At 30.2% G+C, this 17,967-nt stretch overlaps 1 protein-coding gene across 1 annotated transcript; it reads right to left on the reverse strand.

Moving 5' to 3' along the window:
• Positions 1–647: 647 nt before the first annotated feature.
• On the reverse strand, positions 648–17,806 carry LOC142332283 (UPAR/Ly6 domain-containing protein crok). Its single transcript, XM_075378659.1, has 3 exons — positions 17,660–17,806; positions 13,795–13,977; positions 648–5,039 (listed from the first exon to the last, which is right to left on the reverse strand). The coding sequence occupies exons 1-3, from the start codon at positions 17,718–17,720 to the stop codon at positions 4,819–4,821; spliced, it is 465 nt and encodes a 154-aa protein (XP_075234774.1). The 5' UTR covers positions 17,721–17,806; the 3' UTR covers positions 648–4,818.
• Between the last annotated feature and the right edge of the window lie 161 nt (positions 17,807–17,967).

Raw genomic sequence — 17,967 nt, forward strand, 5'->3', positions numbered from 1 at the left:
TAAGTATGTGTACTTGATATAAGTATTAACTAGATAAAGGATCACAAATTACCTATGATGAAGTAAATATTTCTGTGCTTTTGAGATAACATACTCATTTGGAATTAGAAAAATTGTGTTTTATATTATAAGCTGATATAACTATTTACAAAATAAATGTAAGTTATTTGTTGATAATATAAACATAATTTTGTTAAAATTGGATATGAAATTGCTTTATTTCAAATATAGCCACTACTCAATTACTGCTAATTGCCTTCCATGAATCTTTTAGTGGCCCATCATGGGAGTAACAACCACTGTTGTAATAATAATATATGAAAAGATGCATATATGTCTTAGCTGGGGTATGATGCACTACTATCTCTTAATAAGTGTAGTTCTTTATAAGGTATAATTTATAATTCTTTATACGGTTTTTGATTATGAGTAAACTTTCAGTTTACTCATAATCAAAAATATAAAAATCGCTGTGCAGTCAGAAAAACTGTTATATAGGTAATTGTTAAAAATAAATAATACTTGTGCCTGAAATTAAAATGAATTATTAGTTCAATGAAGAATAAAAATAAAAGTATGTCAGAGTTCCCATTTTCATAAATGAAATATTCCTGACGAAAGGTGATAAAATAATAAAAAACTTATATTAATTCACTTTTATTTATTAACAGTGTACAATTTTTAAAAGATTTTGTACTCCAAATAAATGGACGGATCATTTTTATTACAAATATACTAACACATACGAATACATTATTTTTTATCAGATAAACAAAGATTATCATATAGCTTTTATGGTACTAGTAACATTAAAATAAAAGATAATAATTATTAATTTGCATTTAAATACATTTATAAGTAATAAAGTAGAAGAGTAATATTGTTAACAGAAAATATTTTCTCCAAAATGAAAAAAAACTTGGTAGTGCATGCTTGGAAAAATTGCATCAACATATAATTAAAGAAGAAAAAAAGGATGAGAAGTGAGCAGGCAGTTTATGTGAAAACAATATTGAAGATATAGCGATTAATTTGGGAAATGATAATAGTACAGCAGACAGTAGCCTTATTGGGTATTGAAGAAATTACATTGAGGTAACAGATATTTTTTTCTGTTTTACTTGATGAAATTTTAATATAGCAGTAGCAAACTTTCTTAAAATTTATATTTTTAAGGTAAATATAACCTTATATCACAATTTTCTGTTACTTTTACTTCATTTTTATGTTAAATTCTTTCACAGATGGATTGCACTAAATTAAATAAAGCAAGAATCATCATACTGTTATGTTTTGGTTTTCTGCACGCTTTCATGAAACAAAATATAGTAATAATATATAAAGATCACAAGTAGCAAGACTGCAATTATCTGGAAAGTTGTTGAATAACCTCTTAGATTACAAGGTGGATTAATTTTTTTTTTCTTTTGTATCGGAAAACTATGATACAAAGGCACAAAGATGAATCAGATTTGCATAATTTAAAAAAACTTGTTTTAAATTCAATGATACCAAACTTAAAGAGCATATTTATAATAGATCACAAATCAAGGAAAATCAACAAAAAACAATTTAGCTGATTTAGCCAAATTTAAATGAATATTATATATAAGACTACAGAATTTAATTATGCTTTGCATTATTAGTAAATAAATTGTTTATCATGACATGATATACAGCTACTGAAAACATTTTTAGATTCAGCATTTTAAACTTAATTAAAACACCTGCAGGATTACATTTAAACAAAATAACTTTTTTCTTACTGAATAGTGTGTAATTATTCTATTTACTGAGTTATACTTCATATCCAGCTGAATCTAACTGCTTGAATTACCAATGACACCTAAAAAAAAAATGCTTTATATACCTCAAAAAAAAAATCATTAAAATAAACTAAATAATTCTTAAATTTTTCATACTTCCTCTTCCAAATTTATAAAACAGTAGTTTATAATTAATTCATTCTACAAACAATCTATCATCCATATAATATTTCGGTCATTTAATAAATTTCAAATAAGATTTTAGTAATTAATTTTTCAATAAATTAGTAGTGTTAAATAATATAATTTGTAAAAAAAAAGTAATAATAATGATAATAATATTTCTCAGAAAAATGTTATCTTTAATTAGTTGTTTTTTTTTTTTTGGCAATTGTCCATAACCATTGACCAATGTCCCATAACTTGATAACAGAAAATGTATACAATCAAAATTTTTATTCATACGTAATTAAGAATTAATAAAAAAAAATTTCCATTAAATTTCTCCCCTCCCAAAAATAAAATTAATTACAAAATATCAATAAGCTATTTATAAATAAACAAAATTCATTCAGTGTGTATTTAAAAAATAATAACCTTGACAAAAGAATAATTTTAGTAACAATATTATTATTATTTTCATAAAAAATAATTTGAATGAAGACATTATATTTTGCTCTTAAATAATCTGTAGGATCAATACAATATATATCTAGTATTATATTCTTCTTATAGTATATGCTTGCTCATACATTTACAAACGTACTTTAATTAAAAAAATCAGATAAATGAAACATAGACAAAATTCACTGGCAGAGTAGGGAACTGTAGATTTTAAATCGTGCCAAATCAAAAATAAATTGAACAATAAGTGAAAAATCAGCCTGTGAGTACAAGCCACATTAATTCTACATTATTTTGTAGTTCACAAATAATAATTACTAGAATACTTATAGAGAAAATTTGTGTTTAAAAAGGCTTTAAAAATTCACTTAAAAGGCTCTTAGACTATATCATAAATAATAACACAACAATAAAAATTATAAACTATGAATAAAAATTATCAGTAAAAAAAAACTGTACAAATACCATATTAATTTAATTTTAACAGATTACAGATCTATAAAAGATTCTAAATAAAATTTAAATATTTTTAAAACACAATGAAATAAAATAAGAAATAATATTTACCGTACTGAAAAACATAAAATATTTAAATTAACAATAAAAAAATATACAGAACAATATAAAATATAATTAATTATAAAAAAAAGTTATATATATATATATTTTTTTTTTTACTTTGTAAAAATGGAATGCAATTCTACTAACTAATTTTAAAAAAAAAAACAGATAAAAATAAAATATCCTTACAATAACTATCACATATTTATAATAATACACGTACAATATATATTAATTATACAAACTTACATAATTACATTGGACATTAAAAAAAGGAAATATTATTAAAAAAAAATTGTAGAAATATTATTAGAGTTCATTAAAGTAAAAACTAAACTATTGAACTATACTGGAATCTTTTTTTTACATAATTATTACACCTAAGGCAACAGTTTCACATATTTTACAAACAGATTCCAGTATAGTTCAATGAATGTGTTTAAGTATCAGCTAAAAACAGACTTATCTGAGCAGTTACACATAATCAAATAAGTAAATTTACTGATCATAAAAGCAAAATTTGCATTGTGGTGGAGTTTAAATGTATAACTAAAACTCATTCAGGTCCAGACAACAAAATTTATGTTATAAATAAAATTCCAAAATTATTTTTGGGAATTTTTTTTACTGTTTTGCCTCTAGACAATACTGATGTTATCCTAATTGCTACTCATGATGATCAGTCTATGATTATTTTAATCGTGGAAGAGTTATAAAATGATACACTGCAATAAACTACAAAAGTCTTGGATTATTTATGAAAAATAATCTTGAAAAAAATTATTATTCATTTAAGTAGTTCATGAAACATTACTGATGCATATATTTAATAACTCATTGAACTTAATCTATGGAAGTATACTGATTAGTATGAAGTATACTGTTGATTAAATTTGTTTTTAAGTTTTTATTTTGTAAACAGGTATTTGATTAATATTATTCATTTGTTTGATCAAGTATAAATATGGAATACAACAGTACATATATTGATATGTACTGTTGTATTCCTTTGTGTTCAATGGCTTACTTTCAAAACCTCATAAGTCTGATTTTGGTCGAAAATGAGTTATGCACATCAATTGATTCAGAATTTCATTCTCTACAGTTTGGTAAATAACTTGTATGTCTGTTGTCAGTACAGAGCTTTCTATAAATGAAAATGTAAAACACATAAAACCACATACATCAGTTCAGCACCAAAACCTTGTATGTCTACTGTGTTCACATAGTTAACGTGTATGTTGTACCTTATAATTGCTTTAGAAATGGGTAAAACACTACAAAATGAATGTTATGGCCACTGCAAAGAAGAAAGAGGTATGCAGTTTACTTAACATTCAATCTTTTTTTGTTTTATATTCATATCTGAATGAACATAATTTAATAAATAGTATTGATTAGACTTTTTACTCATTCGTGAAGTGTATTATACATTTATTTGACGGCACTGGTCTTACCTTAATTTCACAGATCAGTTCCTGCTGAGGATTACAAGGTTTTTTTTTAGATGAAACGCAGCTTAACTAGAATCATGTAATCATCAAACATAGTTTACAACAAAATCACAGCTTAGAGATAATATCGTAACAATTCATGTAATTAAGATGGTAAGACAGTTCTATTAATTATAAAATGTAATTGTAATAATCTTTGTAAACTTGATCAACTTACTATTTAAGTATTCTATTTAAAATGGCAAAAAAATACCAACAGTAAAGGCACTTCTAGTTTTTTCTGATAAATATACAATATATCACAAAGGATAATTATTAAGAAAGATATGTACTTTTTATAAATAGTTTTGTGTGATATCTAATATTTAAAAATAATTTCATATTAGATTTTTTCCTCGGTTACATTACACCAATCAAAAATTATAAAAACACTGATAAACACTAACAAAAATTAAGGCAAGGTACAATAGAGGAGAGTATGAAAATACATTACTAGAATTACAACCATCTTCTGAACAGTAACATTCTTCCCAATATATGCCGTTATCCATAACCCCCCAGTTACAAACACCAGTAACGCCTGTTTCTGCAACAGATGCACATCGTCGAATAACTTGACGCCATCTGCCATCCCCTGCAAAATAACCAATACGAAAAATTAAACAAAAGTCAATTACTAATTAAGTTTTACAACAAAAACTGGATTCTTAAATAAAATTTTGACAAATTCAGTATGGAAAAAGTCACTTAAAAACAAGTAAAAATTTCCATAATTTGGTACATATAAGAAATGAACAAACTACATATAAATAAAAATTATTCTTTGATGAATAATTGTAATACTAAAGTTAACATAAAAAAATCAATTTAAATAACTCCAGACAACAAAATAAATGGAAAGTTTTTGAGGTTGCAAAACACTAGCAGCAGTAATAAAAGACGAACTAACAAATTTCTTTCAGCTGTCACTGTCATCCTAATTGGTACATAAATATATGTATTTAATTACATATTTTACCTATCTTGATCAGTTGGCACTTGCTGGAAAGTCTGCAACTCAGATTATATTTAGATTGCTGTTTTCGTTTATATTGTGAACCACTGCACAAGTAACAAATTTTATCCAAAAGTGGATACACTTTATTTTATTATTTCTTAATAAATTATTTTATTTATAAACATATTAAATTTCCTTTTATATATTCATAATTTTTTTTTTGAGAGGATGAAAAAAACACTTTTGTTATTATCACCCAAAACAAACATATTATAACAAAAAACTAAAATATAAAAAAACAAAAACTTACAACTAATATCGCACCTAAATTATAACTAAAAACTCACTTAAAGCTAATATCACAGTTGGAATCAGAAAATATGTATTTATTTAAAAAGAACGCAAACATAAAAAAAAAAATTAATGAAGTCCAAGAGGAGTGTAAAGGGTCCCTTCTTGGATAACAAAAAATTAAAGAACTAAAATTTAAACTATAATAATAATAATACAATTAAAACCAAAATAATAAAAATCATTCGTTGTAGAATAAAATATGCAACACAAATACATTACCTGATTTAAAAATTGATCTTTGGTGTCGCATGGTAAATATTAAATTTTATGAAATATATTAGTATTCTGTAGGAATAACAATACCTGGTTTAAAACCTTCTCAACATTTGCCTACGATACAGCAAATATTACATCTGCGTTTGTCTTGGACAGAAATTCATAAAACATTTGGTGAAAGATGTAGGAATTTTAGATCTTTTATTACATACGGTAAGGTCAATATTAAAATTCATGGAGTCAAGTCTCCACAGAGGATATGAACAGGGAAAAGTTGACTGAAAATTTAAAAGGTACATTAAACACTGGGTGATCTTCATACTGTTGTAAATAAGGGTTCACAAGGACTACTTAAAAGCTGGGTGATTCGGTTGTTCTTTAAGACAGAGTAAGATGCTAGCAGCTGATTCTATTTATCCCAAAGTGATGACTCACTACAATCAACAAGTATGCTTGAGACAGTGCTTTGTATAAAGGCACCTACAGCAAGATGAAGGAAAGTATGGTGTACAACCTCCAGTATCTTAAGCATGGTATGACAAGCTGAAGAGTAGGCAACGTAACCATAATCCAAACAAGACCTAACTAAAGAAAAATAAAAAGGACAACATGCATGACTGATCGGCTCCCCACTTGGTGTTGGTAAGGACTTGCAGCATACCTAGAATTTTGAAACATTCTGTTTTTAATTGTTTTATGTATTTGATCCACATAAGAGAGCTATCAAAAGACGAACATCAAAAATTAACACCAGGAGAGATAGTAATTGACTCTCCATTGAGAAAGACTTGAATAAAAGGGTCTCATAGGTGAGACGACTATACATTTTGTTTACTTAGGTGAGAAGGAGAAGCCAGTAACCTTGGACCAAGCTTCAAGGCCAGATATAGTATTCTGAGTAGTCTCTAAGCTGTGGCTGTTGAAGATGTGATATATATATATATATATATATATATATATATATATAGCAAACTGATCAACAAATAAAGAATATGAAGCAGGTAGCTGCACACATTTGTAATACTATTGATGGCTATAGCAAGCAAGGTGGCACTTGCCACCTACACTTCCTTGAAACACTATTCTCCAAGGTGACACTCTTCGATATAAAATCTCCAACATGAACATGTAAATATCAGTTATTTAGGAAACCCTTACTAAAGAGAAGTACAGGGTGATTCAAAGAAACGGGAAATTAAAAAAATTAAATAACATTAATGACAATTTTTTTAGAAAATGAATTTTATTTCATGTAATAGTACAAGTGTTGCCATTTTAGGATACATACATTTTAGTTTATTTTTTAAAGATGACATCTTGCAGGTGACCTCCTCTTCTACGTAAACACTCACGAAGTCTCTTCGTTAAATTGTTCGTGGTTTGACGTAACATCTCAACTGGAATTTCTGCAATTGCTTCTCGGATCTTTGCCTTCAGTTCTTCCGTTGTAGCAGATCTACTGTGGAACACTTTGCTTTTAAGGTGACCCCACAAAAAGTAATCGCAAGCTGAGAGATCAGGCGATCTGGGAGGCCATCTAATGTCACCATTTCGTGAAATGACACGTTGTCCAAACCATCGGCGTACAGCTGCCATCGATATTCGTGCAGTATGTGATGTTGTTCCGTCTTGTTGAAACCAGGCTGTGTTAAGAATATGCTTGAAACCTTTGTTGTTCCACAACAAAGGTTTCAAGCACGGCTACGTAACGAGCTGACGTCACTGTAATCGCAAGACCGTTGTCATCCTCAAAAAAATAAGGGCCTACAACACCGTAAGATGACATAGCACACCACAAGGTCACTTTCTGGCTGTGCAATGGACGCTGGTGTAGCTGCGTAGGATTTTCTTGTGCCCAGTATCTGAAATTTTGCTTGTTAACAAATCCACTGAGGTGGAAATGCGCTTCGTCTGACATCCACAGTTCGTGAACAAACTCTACGTTATCGTTTATCTTCTGAAGCATTACATTACAGAATTGTGCTCGCACAACTGCATCCTTCGGTTTCAGTTCCTGGACGCCAGTCCATGTTGTACGCCTTCCTAGTGTCAAAGAAGATAGTGGAACAAAAAAGTTATTGTATAGCTGTTTCCCATGACCAATGGAAGATTGTCCTTGGTGGAAACCACAATGTTCTGGAGATAAAAAAACATGTTTCTCTAAATATCACGTATGCCTGTGGTTCACCATTCTCCCCATCAATCTGCACAAAATTCTTGTCAAGGAGAAAGGGCAGTAGCCTGTGGGGCCTGCTTTGTCTTTACCAAGTTTAAGTACTGGTATGACAACCATTTCCAGAAGTGATGGTGGTCTGCTACTATTAAATTCAGGCTATCTCAACAAAAACACCCTACTAATTACTGGGCTCTAAAAACCTATAACAAGGTCATTGAAAGCATTAAGAGGCTCCTCAAAGGGAATTTAAAAATGAACTTGTTACAGCAGCTTTTTAATCTTTTGAAGAATTTTTAGTGCTCTAACATAATTTTTTTTAATTGAAATATATGTGCTGTTGCAACTCTTGCGCTGTTTCTGTTCTTAGTTTGATTTATTTTATTATGAAATTTATATTATTTTATAAATTTATTACTGTTGGTTTATTTTTTAGTATACTGTACTAGTTTTATGAATGATGTTATGACAATCATAATGCTTGTAATGGTGTCTGTATGATGATAAATAAATATAAAAAAGAGAAATATTCAAAGAAACCTTTTTTTTTAGAGGGGAGGAATACAATTTATGTAAAAAGTGTTGGACTCACTAACACATTCCGCAAAATGTTATCGAGTGCGCATATGTGCCTGCACCCTACCGACTAAACCTTCACCTCTGATAGTCCTTCCCCTTTCTGGAAACTACTGTGTGGCATTACTTCAGAAAGAGGGAGCTTACCTTCCTGCACTGGATTGTGACCATGGGTTCACCACATCCAGGTGAGATCCCCCACAGACACTGGGGGGGAGGCCCCCCAGACACTCACCCACAGCCCTGTCCTCTGCACCAGAGCTCTCAGGCACCCATCTGCTTTTTTGCTTCTTCCTCTGTCTGGAGCATCTCCATATGGACTAAGTCATATTAACCAGAACTCTTCTTTGGTTAGCCTGGAATTCTTTGGTTAGCATGTCCCTTGGGCAGAAACACAACCTTCACACCCAGGAGTACTTTAACTTTTCTTTTCCTTTTTTTTCTTACTCCTTTTTTTTTTTAATTGTTTTAGAAAGCAGAGCTTACCTTCCTGCTCCGAGCATTAGAATGACCGCTGGTTCACCTCATCCAATCAACTCCTACACGGTCGGGAGACTCCGTAGACACTTGCCCACAGCCCTGTTCTTCACACCAGAGCTCTCAGGCCTGTCAACTTTCCTCGTTTCTTCCACCATTTGAAGCCTCTCAATGATTATTCTGGAATAGCTGGCCACAGCAAGCCAGTGCTCTTCTTTGGCCAGCATGAAGTCCATAAGCCCCTCAGGCAGGAATAAAACTGTCGTACCCAGGAGTTCAAGCATTTCGCCTCTCTCCATAATGAAGTGGGGACACTCAAAGAAAACATGCCTGGCCATTTCTTCTGTTCCGCAATCAGGGCAAGTTTCCGTCCAAAATGACATATCTACGCCCTGAAGCCCCCATGGCCCATCAGCATCAGAGTGATGTAAAAATCCAAGCCATGGGTTCTCGCAATCCATCTGCTAGTATAACAAATTATCCTGTGGGTCCACCTACCCTTCGTCCCCTGTTCACAACTCTCCTGCCATGTCCTCCTCAATTGCCGCCTTCACCATCTTCCTATCCACAGGAGTCAAGCCACCAGATTCACGCATTCTGACCCATAATGCAACCAGAAGATATATACTTAATCCTACTTTGTTCATCCAGTCAGCCACCGCCTGATAAAACTCGCGTATTTTATCTTTGGCTTCCCTAAGAGTATCAGCCTCCACAACTAAAGCAAGATTGTCCGCATAGCCCATAATATCCACTTTACAGGGCAGAGAAACATAAAATACACTGTCATATGTAACATTCCATAGAGTCAGCCCAAGGACTGACCTTTGGGGGACCCCTCTGCTTACTCCTCACTCCAGAACTCCACCATCCACCTCACACACAATATTCCTGTCTCTGAGATATGAGCATATCTTTTCATATACACTGGAACACCAAAGCAATCCATAGCACGCCTGATCGCACCAGGAGAAACGCAATTAAATGCGTTCCTCACATCAAGTGCAACCAGGACACACATTCTACCCCTGCAGTTCCCCATTGGCTCACCATTATCCCTTCCACCAGGGAATACACTTTCATAACAGCATCCAGCGCATATCTAGATCTGCAGAAACCAAATTGCATGTCAAGCAGTCCTCCCGCCTCCTCCACCACACCAGACAACCTCTGTTGGAGTAACCTCTCCAATATCTTACCAATAGCATCTATCATTGATAAGGGCCTGTATCGGGCTGGCTGGAAGCACAAAGTTCCTGCCCAGCTTGGGAATCAGGACAAGGTCCTGCCACCTCCACCTCCAAGGAAGCACACCCTCTTGTAAATATGTATTAAATACACTAAGAAAAGTCTCAGGATATGCCTGGGCCACCACCTTCTACCATCCATCTGAGTACTTCCCCTATAGTTAGATGACTATGTAGCCATATAGCTGCACCACCACATTCCAATACTATTCATCCCAGATAGATTCATCCCTTAACCTGAGAGGTTAAGGGAGGGAACTCATAATGGAAAAACAGACTTACATACACTAAACCATATCTACCACTGCACTGCACTGCTATGTTTTACAAATATGAGTGACAAAGTTCCTAATGCACTTTGTATTTTTTTGAGATTCACTTAATTTCAACAGTATATGAGGAATTGCAGCTTCAGATTGCAGAATATTATCTTTTCAACTGTAACTGTTTTCCTAGATGTATCAAAATATAGACAACAATAAAAAATACATGAAAGAACAAGATGAATGAAACTATATTTCTGAAGGCTAGATTTTCTACATAGAAAATAACAGGGATGGTAGTTGTTTTCCTTCTGTGTTTGACAACTGGAACATCCCGGTTCAATGCCCAACAGTAATTAGCAAGCATTCTTGCAGGTCACTATCCCTGTTTATACCTCTTTTACATGACAGTGATTCTTTGGTGGGAACATTACATTGTTCATGACTGGCACCAAGATTGTCTAGGCAGGAATTTAGGTAGGACCCAAGAAATTAATTTTGAGGAGCACATTACACCCAATATCTTGCTATGATTATAACATTCATCCACAATCTCACAGCAGATTGGGGCTTTAAGTTTCCATAAATGTTTTTTACAACACTTTTGAATGACCTTCATGCTAATTTTGCAAATTGGCTCAATAGATCTTCAAATTTTACATCCTTAAATCCCTTATTTGAGGGGTACAAAAATGCCTTCCTTAATTTAAGCATCACTAACACAAAAAAATTTTTCCTTCAAATAATGAAACTAAGCAATATTTTTATTCATCATCTTAACAGTTTTTGAAAAGCCTAAATTTGCATGAAATGGAGGTAGAAGAATCACATCAGAGTTGATTTGCGAGGGATGTACAATATTTTACTACCCAGACATAAATGATTCATAATTTGGCCATTCCATCTTGATGAAATGATATTTCTTGTGGCTTCTGTTCCACTTGCACACAAAACAACAGAATTTAGTACAGGTGAACTATAAATCCATTGCTGAGACACAGCTACTGACAGTTCATTTGGCTCCACATGATTCACTCGGCTCTGTACGATACACACAGCTCCTGACATTTCACTTGGCTCCATCTATATTATATAAGCCAGCTCCACATTAGAATCACGCAGTCTTGTTCCATCACTTGAAGACTCACATTGTCTTGCATAGCTCCATTCATCACTAATATATTTGTGAATATATTAATATTAAGACAAAAACTATAACAAATACAATATCTATTCAAAATTAGTTCAGAGCTTTTTATTTAAATAACTGAACTGCACATAATCAACTACATGAATAATTCAACTTAACCGAGGTACTTCACCAAGGCGGCAGTTATTCAACACCCATAAATCAAAACAGTGACTTTTAAGTTGCAAAATTCAGCTTAACAATATTTTTTACAATGAATTTTTCCAACAGGATTCTAACGTTTTCCTTGGTTTCTTTGACGTTAGCTGCATAAACCAATGATACAGAAGGAAATTTGTTCCCACTGTGCAAAAAACTGCTTCAAACTTAGTTTTCAAAGAATCAATTAATAGTTTCCAGTCTGATATTTTATATATATATATATATAACTATGTACATCTATCCATAATGAAAATATTGATGCAATAAACTAAATCACTTTCTTCAGAATAGAAATCTTGAAACAGTTCCTGGCTGTTACAAAAGAAATACACTTTATCATTCTGAAGGAGAATCCAACCTTTCAGTCTAGAACCAAAATACTCAGCCTGTTTTTTAGACGTCAAAGAGCATTTACATAAGAACATTTAGTTCACCTTGAGTTATAAGATGAGGTTTACATGAACATGTACATGCTTCAAAAGTAGATTCACCTTGCTCCTCATCTTGAACTTCAGTAGCTGCTTTATCTTTCAATATAATTAGTGCAGTTACATGTGTTGAAGGCTATATTACACCATAACTGTGAAATATTGGCCAGATAGCAGATGGCTAATTCAGGTATTTTACTGTATTTTTCTATTTACAATATTCCTTTAATTTTTGTAACTCAGAAGTGCGACTAATGATCTTGTGATTCATGCTACTACATTGGGTAACAAAGCTTCTGAGCCGAGAAGTGTTTATTTCACAAAAGCTGACCAGCCGATATGATAGCCCAATTCTTAGCTTACTCTCTCAGTGTACAATAAAAATATAATTTTTTAACAAGTAGACTCAAACTTTATCACTCATCTTTCAAATCGCTATACACTTAATATAAGTTATCTGAATGATTCACATACTTCCTTAGCATATTTATTATCTAACACAACATACTCTGCAAAGTAGCTGTAAATCAAACAGAATGAAACCATATTAGGTGCATACATGATGAATGTTTGAGCAGTATCAGTGTTTATGAAGTGTCACTGTATGACTAAGTAGACTGCTGCTTGGAGACAGATATATAGTTATCTGTAATACATTATAACTTCAGTTAAAGTTTCAAGTGACCACATAAGCAATTATTACTGCATTTTATAGCAGTTCATCAAAACATTATCAGATCAATCAAACACTATTATGGATAGAACAGATCTGCAAATAAACTTATATTTAGTTACCGATACACTTTCTTATGCAACATTATTATATAGCACAACTGTTGCAACATTTTAAAATATGTGATAAATGAAAATCAAACTACTGAGTGAGTTATATAATATTTATTTAGCATTACTACATTACATAATTCCAGAGTATTATTATAACCTCCAGAGTTACAGTACAACTTAATTTAGTTAAGACCTAAAGGTATAGTGTTCCTTGCTCAAGAAGTAATAATATACACAAAGTTTGTTTCACCAAAGATTCAACCCCAGAAAATCATTAAATATAACCCAAAATCAATGATAGCTTGGGGGATAAAACTAAAAATATTAAAATTCAATCAGTACTCTTGATCTGACTGGAAGGCAAGTATTTAACTATTGTACTGATAAAATAAATTATTATTGTACTGATGATCAAATAAATTATCATCCACTTTAAAAAAAAATTTACATATAATGGAATTTTTAAGACTAAATAGAAGTTAGATAATAAATAAAATAAATAACATTGAAACTCAGCTTACAGATAAATCCTCTAGGTCCCTGTTGTGTTAATTTCATACAAAATGTGCCAGGTGTCACAGATTCATCACTGCTGCATTCAACAGCAATATGACGTTCCTTATGGAATTTATCATACGCCCCACAGTTATCTTCTCCTTTACCATCTTCAGCAGAAGAACACTGGTAGCACTGAATAGCAATACCTGCAATTTAACAGAAGTTATTATAACTGTCTGAACAAAAAATAAATATTAAGTTGATAAAATCGATAATGTATTATAGGTAATCTTTAAAAAACAATTCTGAATTAAAACAAATACAGCTAAAAGTGGAATCATGATAATCTTTTTAACTTCACTGAGATAAGCCTATGAATTAGGTGAAAGAATTATTTTACAGCAACAGAGTATGGAAGTAACAATTTTTTTAAAAGCCCACCATTGCTAAAATATTGGATAAAAAAACCCTGTATTTGACGAGAGTCAAAATAGAAGTCCAATATTTTTAACATATGCAGACATTCTATAAATATTTTTTTATCAAAGTTCTAGAGGCTAGAAATAGTGTAAACAGAAGAAAGGCCAAAAAAAAATCATGTTTTCCAAGCTTTTCTTGGGGATGTAAATGTCGCTTTTATTGTTGTTTGAGTAAGTTCTTTATAAACTAATTTAGAAAAGTATAAGCTTTGATCTGGCATATATTGCTTCTTTTATGATGATTTACTGATAGATTATTACAGTTTCAGTTCATCTGTATTCTTTCATTTGCTAGACTTTGGTTACTTATTATTCTTATTGCAGTTGCTGCTAATAAATTGCAGTTGCTTCCTACAAATTTACTTAAAATAAAATTAAAAGATTTTCTTTTATAGATTATTCTACTGATAAATCGTTTAATAATACTAATTAAGAAAATTTACAAAACCCTACATTTTTTACATCTCTTTTAATATACATACAGTATGTACTCAATTTCCATTAACATCTTCAAAACTGTTGTTTTTTTCTAGTTATTTTATTTATTTGCAATCTTCACATTTTTAATTTATTACTTTCTGATTTGTTTATATTTGAAATTATCTATATGAATTTTTAAACACTTCTATATTTGATTTTATAAACTGTGTATTTTGTGAATTTCCTCTAATCAAGGTTTTATGCCCTTGATCCATCCAGACTATTCATGAGAAATTCCTTTCTTTTACCAGTGTATTAGCACACCAACTGATCTGATGTGATATTTAAAATATATTATAAAATACTAATTATATTAAAATGTTTATTCAATTCACACTTATTTTATCATATAAAATCTTGGATGGCTGGAGTATAACTTCATAATAACTAAATATAACGTCTTTTAAAGAAGTCTTAATCGTCTGCATTAGTTATATTATATAAAATTTTTCAAAAAAATTTATTACAACTTGTTTTAAATTATAACATTATTAAAATTTTATTAATTTAATACAAATTATTAATAATAATATCAATTTACAGTTATTAATATTTGTATTACCTTCTACACAACAATGTATAAATACATGTGTGCAAGTATAAGTATAAGTTGAGTGCCATAAACTTAGATTATGACAATGAAATATGTCTCAAGTTATTCTTAAAAAGTACAAACTCATTACCAAGCATAATAAGCATCTCTCATCATACTTACTAGTGAATATGTGAAGTAAAGTAGTTATCCGTCCGTCTTATAATGCATGTGTAATTGTTAAAAAAATAAAGCTGGCAAAGTATTACATGACTTTCCTGGCTATGCCAGTCAAGTTATACATCTTGCACAGCTTTTTCAATCCATACATTACAGGTCTGACAATTATTTTTGGTACTTACATATTAGCCTGTCAACCAATAAAATGCAAACTTTTAGGTTTTTGTTAATATCACCTGATATAACTATTATATTACCATTTTTATAACCATTTATATTTATTTACTTTATAAATTTTTCTTTTTTTCCTGTTTAGCCTCCGAGAATTACTATTCTCGGAGGTATTACTTAAGAGGATGAATGAGCATGATATATATGAGGGTAGTCTTGTACAGTCTCAGTTCAACCGTTTCTAAGATGTGTGGTTAATTGAAACCCAACCACCAAGAACACCGGTATCCACAATCTAGTATTTAAATCTGTATACAAATAACTGACTTTACTAGAACTTGAACTCTAGAACTCTCGAATTCCAAATCAGCGGATTTGGGAAGATGCATTCACTGCTAGACCAACCCGGTGGGTTTATAAATATAATTTAACCAAACTTAACCTACACTCGCTAACCTTGACTAATTAACGCAGTAATGTTTTGAATATTTAAATAATAAATTCAGTATTTATTGCAATTATTTATTTAAATAATCAAAACATTATTGTTAATTAGTCGAGGTTAGCGAGTGAAGTGAGCTTAGGTTAAATTTGGTTAAGACTGGTTATAAACAATAATGCTTATATTTTTAATATGTAAAATATATTAATGATCCTGTAACTTAGAAATATTTTCAAAGTTACAGGATCATTATGGTTATGGTCAACAGGCTAATGCTTAAGTAAATTATTTCTATAATAAACTAATGTACTCTTTTTATAAAACAGTAACAAAATGTAGTAACACAATTATAAAAAGTTTTTGGTAACCAAATTTTTTAATGTTCATAATAAGGCACTACAATGTTAAATATACTCAAACTGAAATTGTGAAAATTCTACAAGGTTGTAAAATCAAAAGAAATTCTAAAAAAATGTAAAATAGATTAATAAAATTGTACAATTTTGTAAAAAAAATAATAAAATAAAAAAAGTAAAACAAAATTTAAAAAAAAATACAATTCCAAAACATTCTACAAATAAAAAAAACCTAAGTCATATGTTCTTGCACAGTTTAGCCACATTAAAATATTCTTTTAATAATGGTAATATTCACAAAAAATTAGTTTTGTAAATGCTGAAATCAAAAAGATTGAATAAAATTCTGATTTTTTAAAAATTTGGGCCCAGCTATCAGAAGGGGATTTTTTATTGATGATGATTACCAAAATAAGATTTAAATACCAAAATTATCACATTTTGAATACAAAATTTTGATTTTAAATAATGCTATGCTCACCATTCAGGTACTACCATCTGTACCTGTGGGGAAAATTTAGGAAAAAATTATTTATAAAGTGAACAACAAAAAAAATTAATTTAAAAGTGTGTTATTTTAAAGTGTAACTTTTATGAAAGTAATGAAAAAGATTTCTTCTCAGTTTGGGTCCAGAATGTAATATAGGTGCCAAAGCTACATTAATTTTAATAGCCCATTTAAGTGAAGAAAAAATTTAACAAATGACAACTTCACTAAGTTCACCTTAAGGATGTACAGTTACCACAATACATTAATGAAGAAAGAATTATATCTTCCTTTTGCATTTCTGGTACTATACAATAGTCTCAGCCATAAGAAATACCAAGGATCTTTATATATATATATATATATATATATATATATATATATATATATATATTATCTTAATATAATTCCAAACTAACGTATACTTTTCTGTTGTGAAAAAATACATTTTGTACATTAACATTTTTCTTTAAAAAAGAAAATAATCATTTTAAATAATATATAAATTATACAATAATTCAAGATTAATCACAAATTATTAAGATGACTCATAATTTATGAAGGTGTTTTTACATTAAGCATATATATAAAACACGCGAAAATGGTATTATTTACTAAAATAAAGGAAAAATAGATATGTTGATGAAATAAAAACTACATTTATAAATCAATAGAGTAAAGATTGTATCACAATCAATGATTTAATAATCTTACATAATTATAATATAATCAATAAAAAAATACTTAAACAAAAAAGTTACCTTCTGGAATGTGTGTAAAAATTACAATTAAAAATGCAGTGAAAATAAATATATAATGCATTTCTGCTAGTTTAATGTACACCAAACACTAACCTGATGACATACAAACTAACCTTACAAAATCGTTACACGCCCAAATAAATGTTATTGTCAACACACATCGTGTAAACATAGCAAGCTAGTAACATAATGGCGAAAAATATCGTACTGTAGCTAAATGCAATATCACGAAAACCTATCTCACCCACATACTTATTATTAAAAAAAAACAATTTAAACAGATATACTTTGCCTTCAGTAGATAGCAA

The sequence above is a fragment of the Lycorma delicatula genome, chromosome 1 (assembly GCF_047948215.1).
Source record: "Lycorma delicatula isolate Av1 chromosome 1, ASM4794821v1, whole genome shotgun sequence".
Classification (NCBI taxonomy): Eukaryota; Metazoa; Arthropoda; class Insecta; order Hemiptera; family Fulgoridae; genus Lycorma; species Lycorma delicatula.

Excerpts from the sequence above, each read along its gene's own strand:
- LOC142332283 (XM_075378659.1), bottom strand. The coding sequence starts at position 17,720 with ATGCATTATATATTTATTTTCACTGCATTTTTAATTGTAATTTTTACA. Across the intron at positions 13,978-17,659 it reads TTTTACACACATTCCAGAAG|GTATTGCTATTCAGTGCTAC; the intron begins GTAACTTTTTTG and ends GTTAAATTGCAG. Across the intron at positions 5,040-13,794 it reads GGGACCTAGAGGATTTATCT|GGGATGGCAGATGGCGTCAA; the intron begins GTAAGCTGAGTT and ends GTTATTTTGCAG.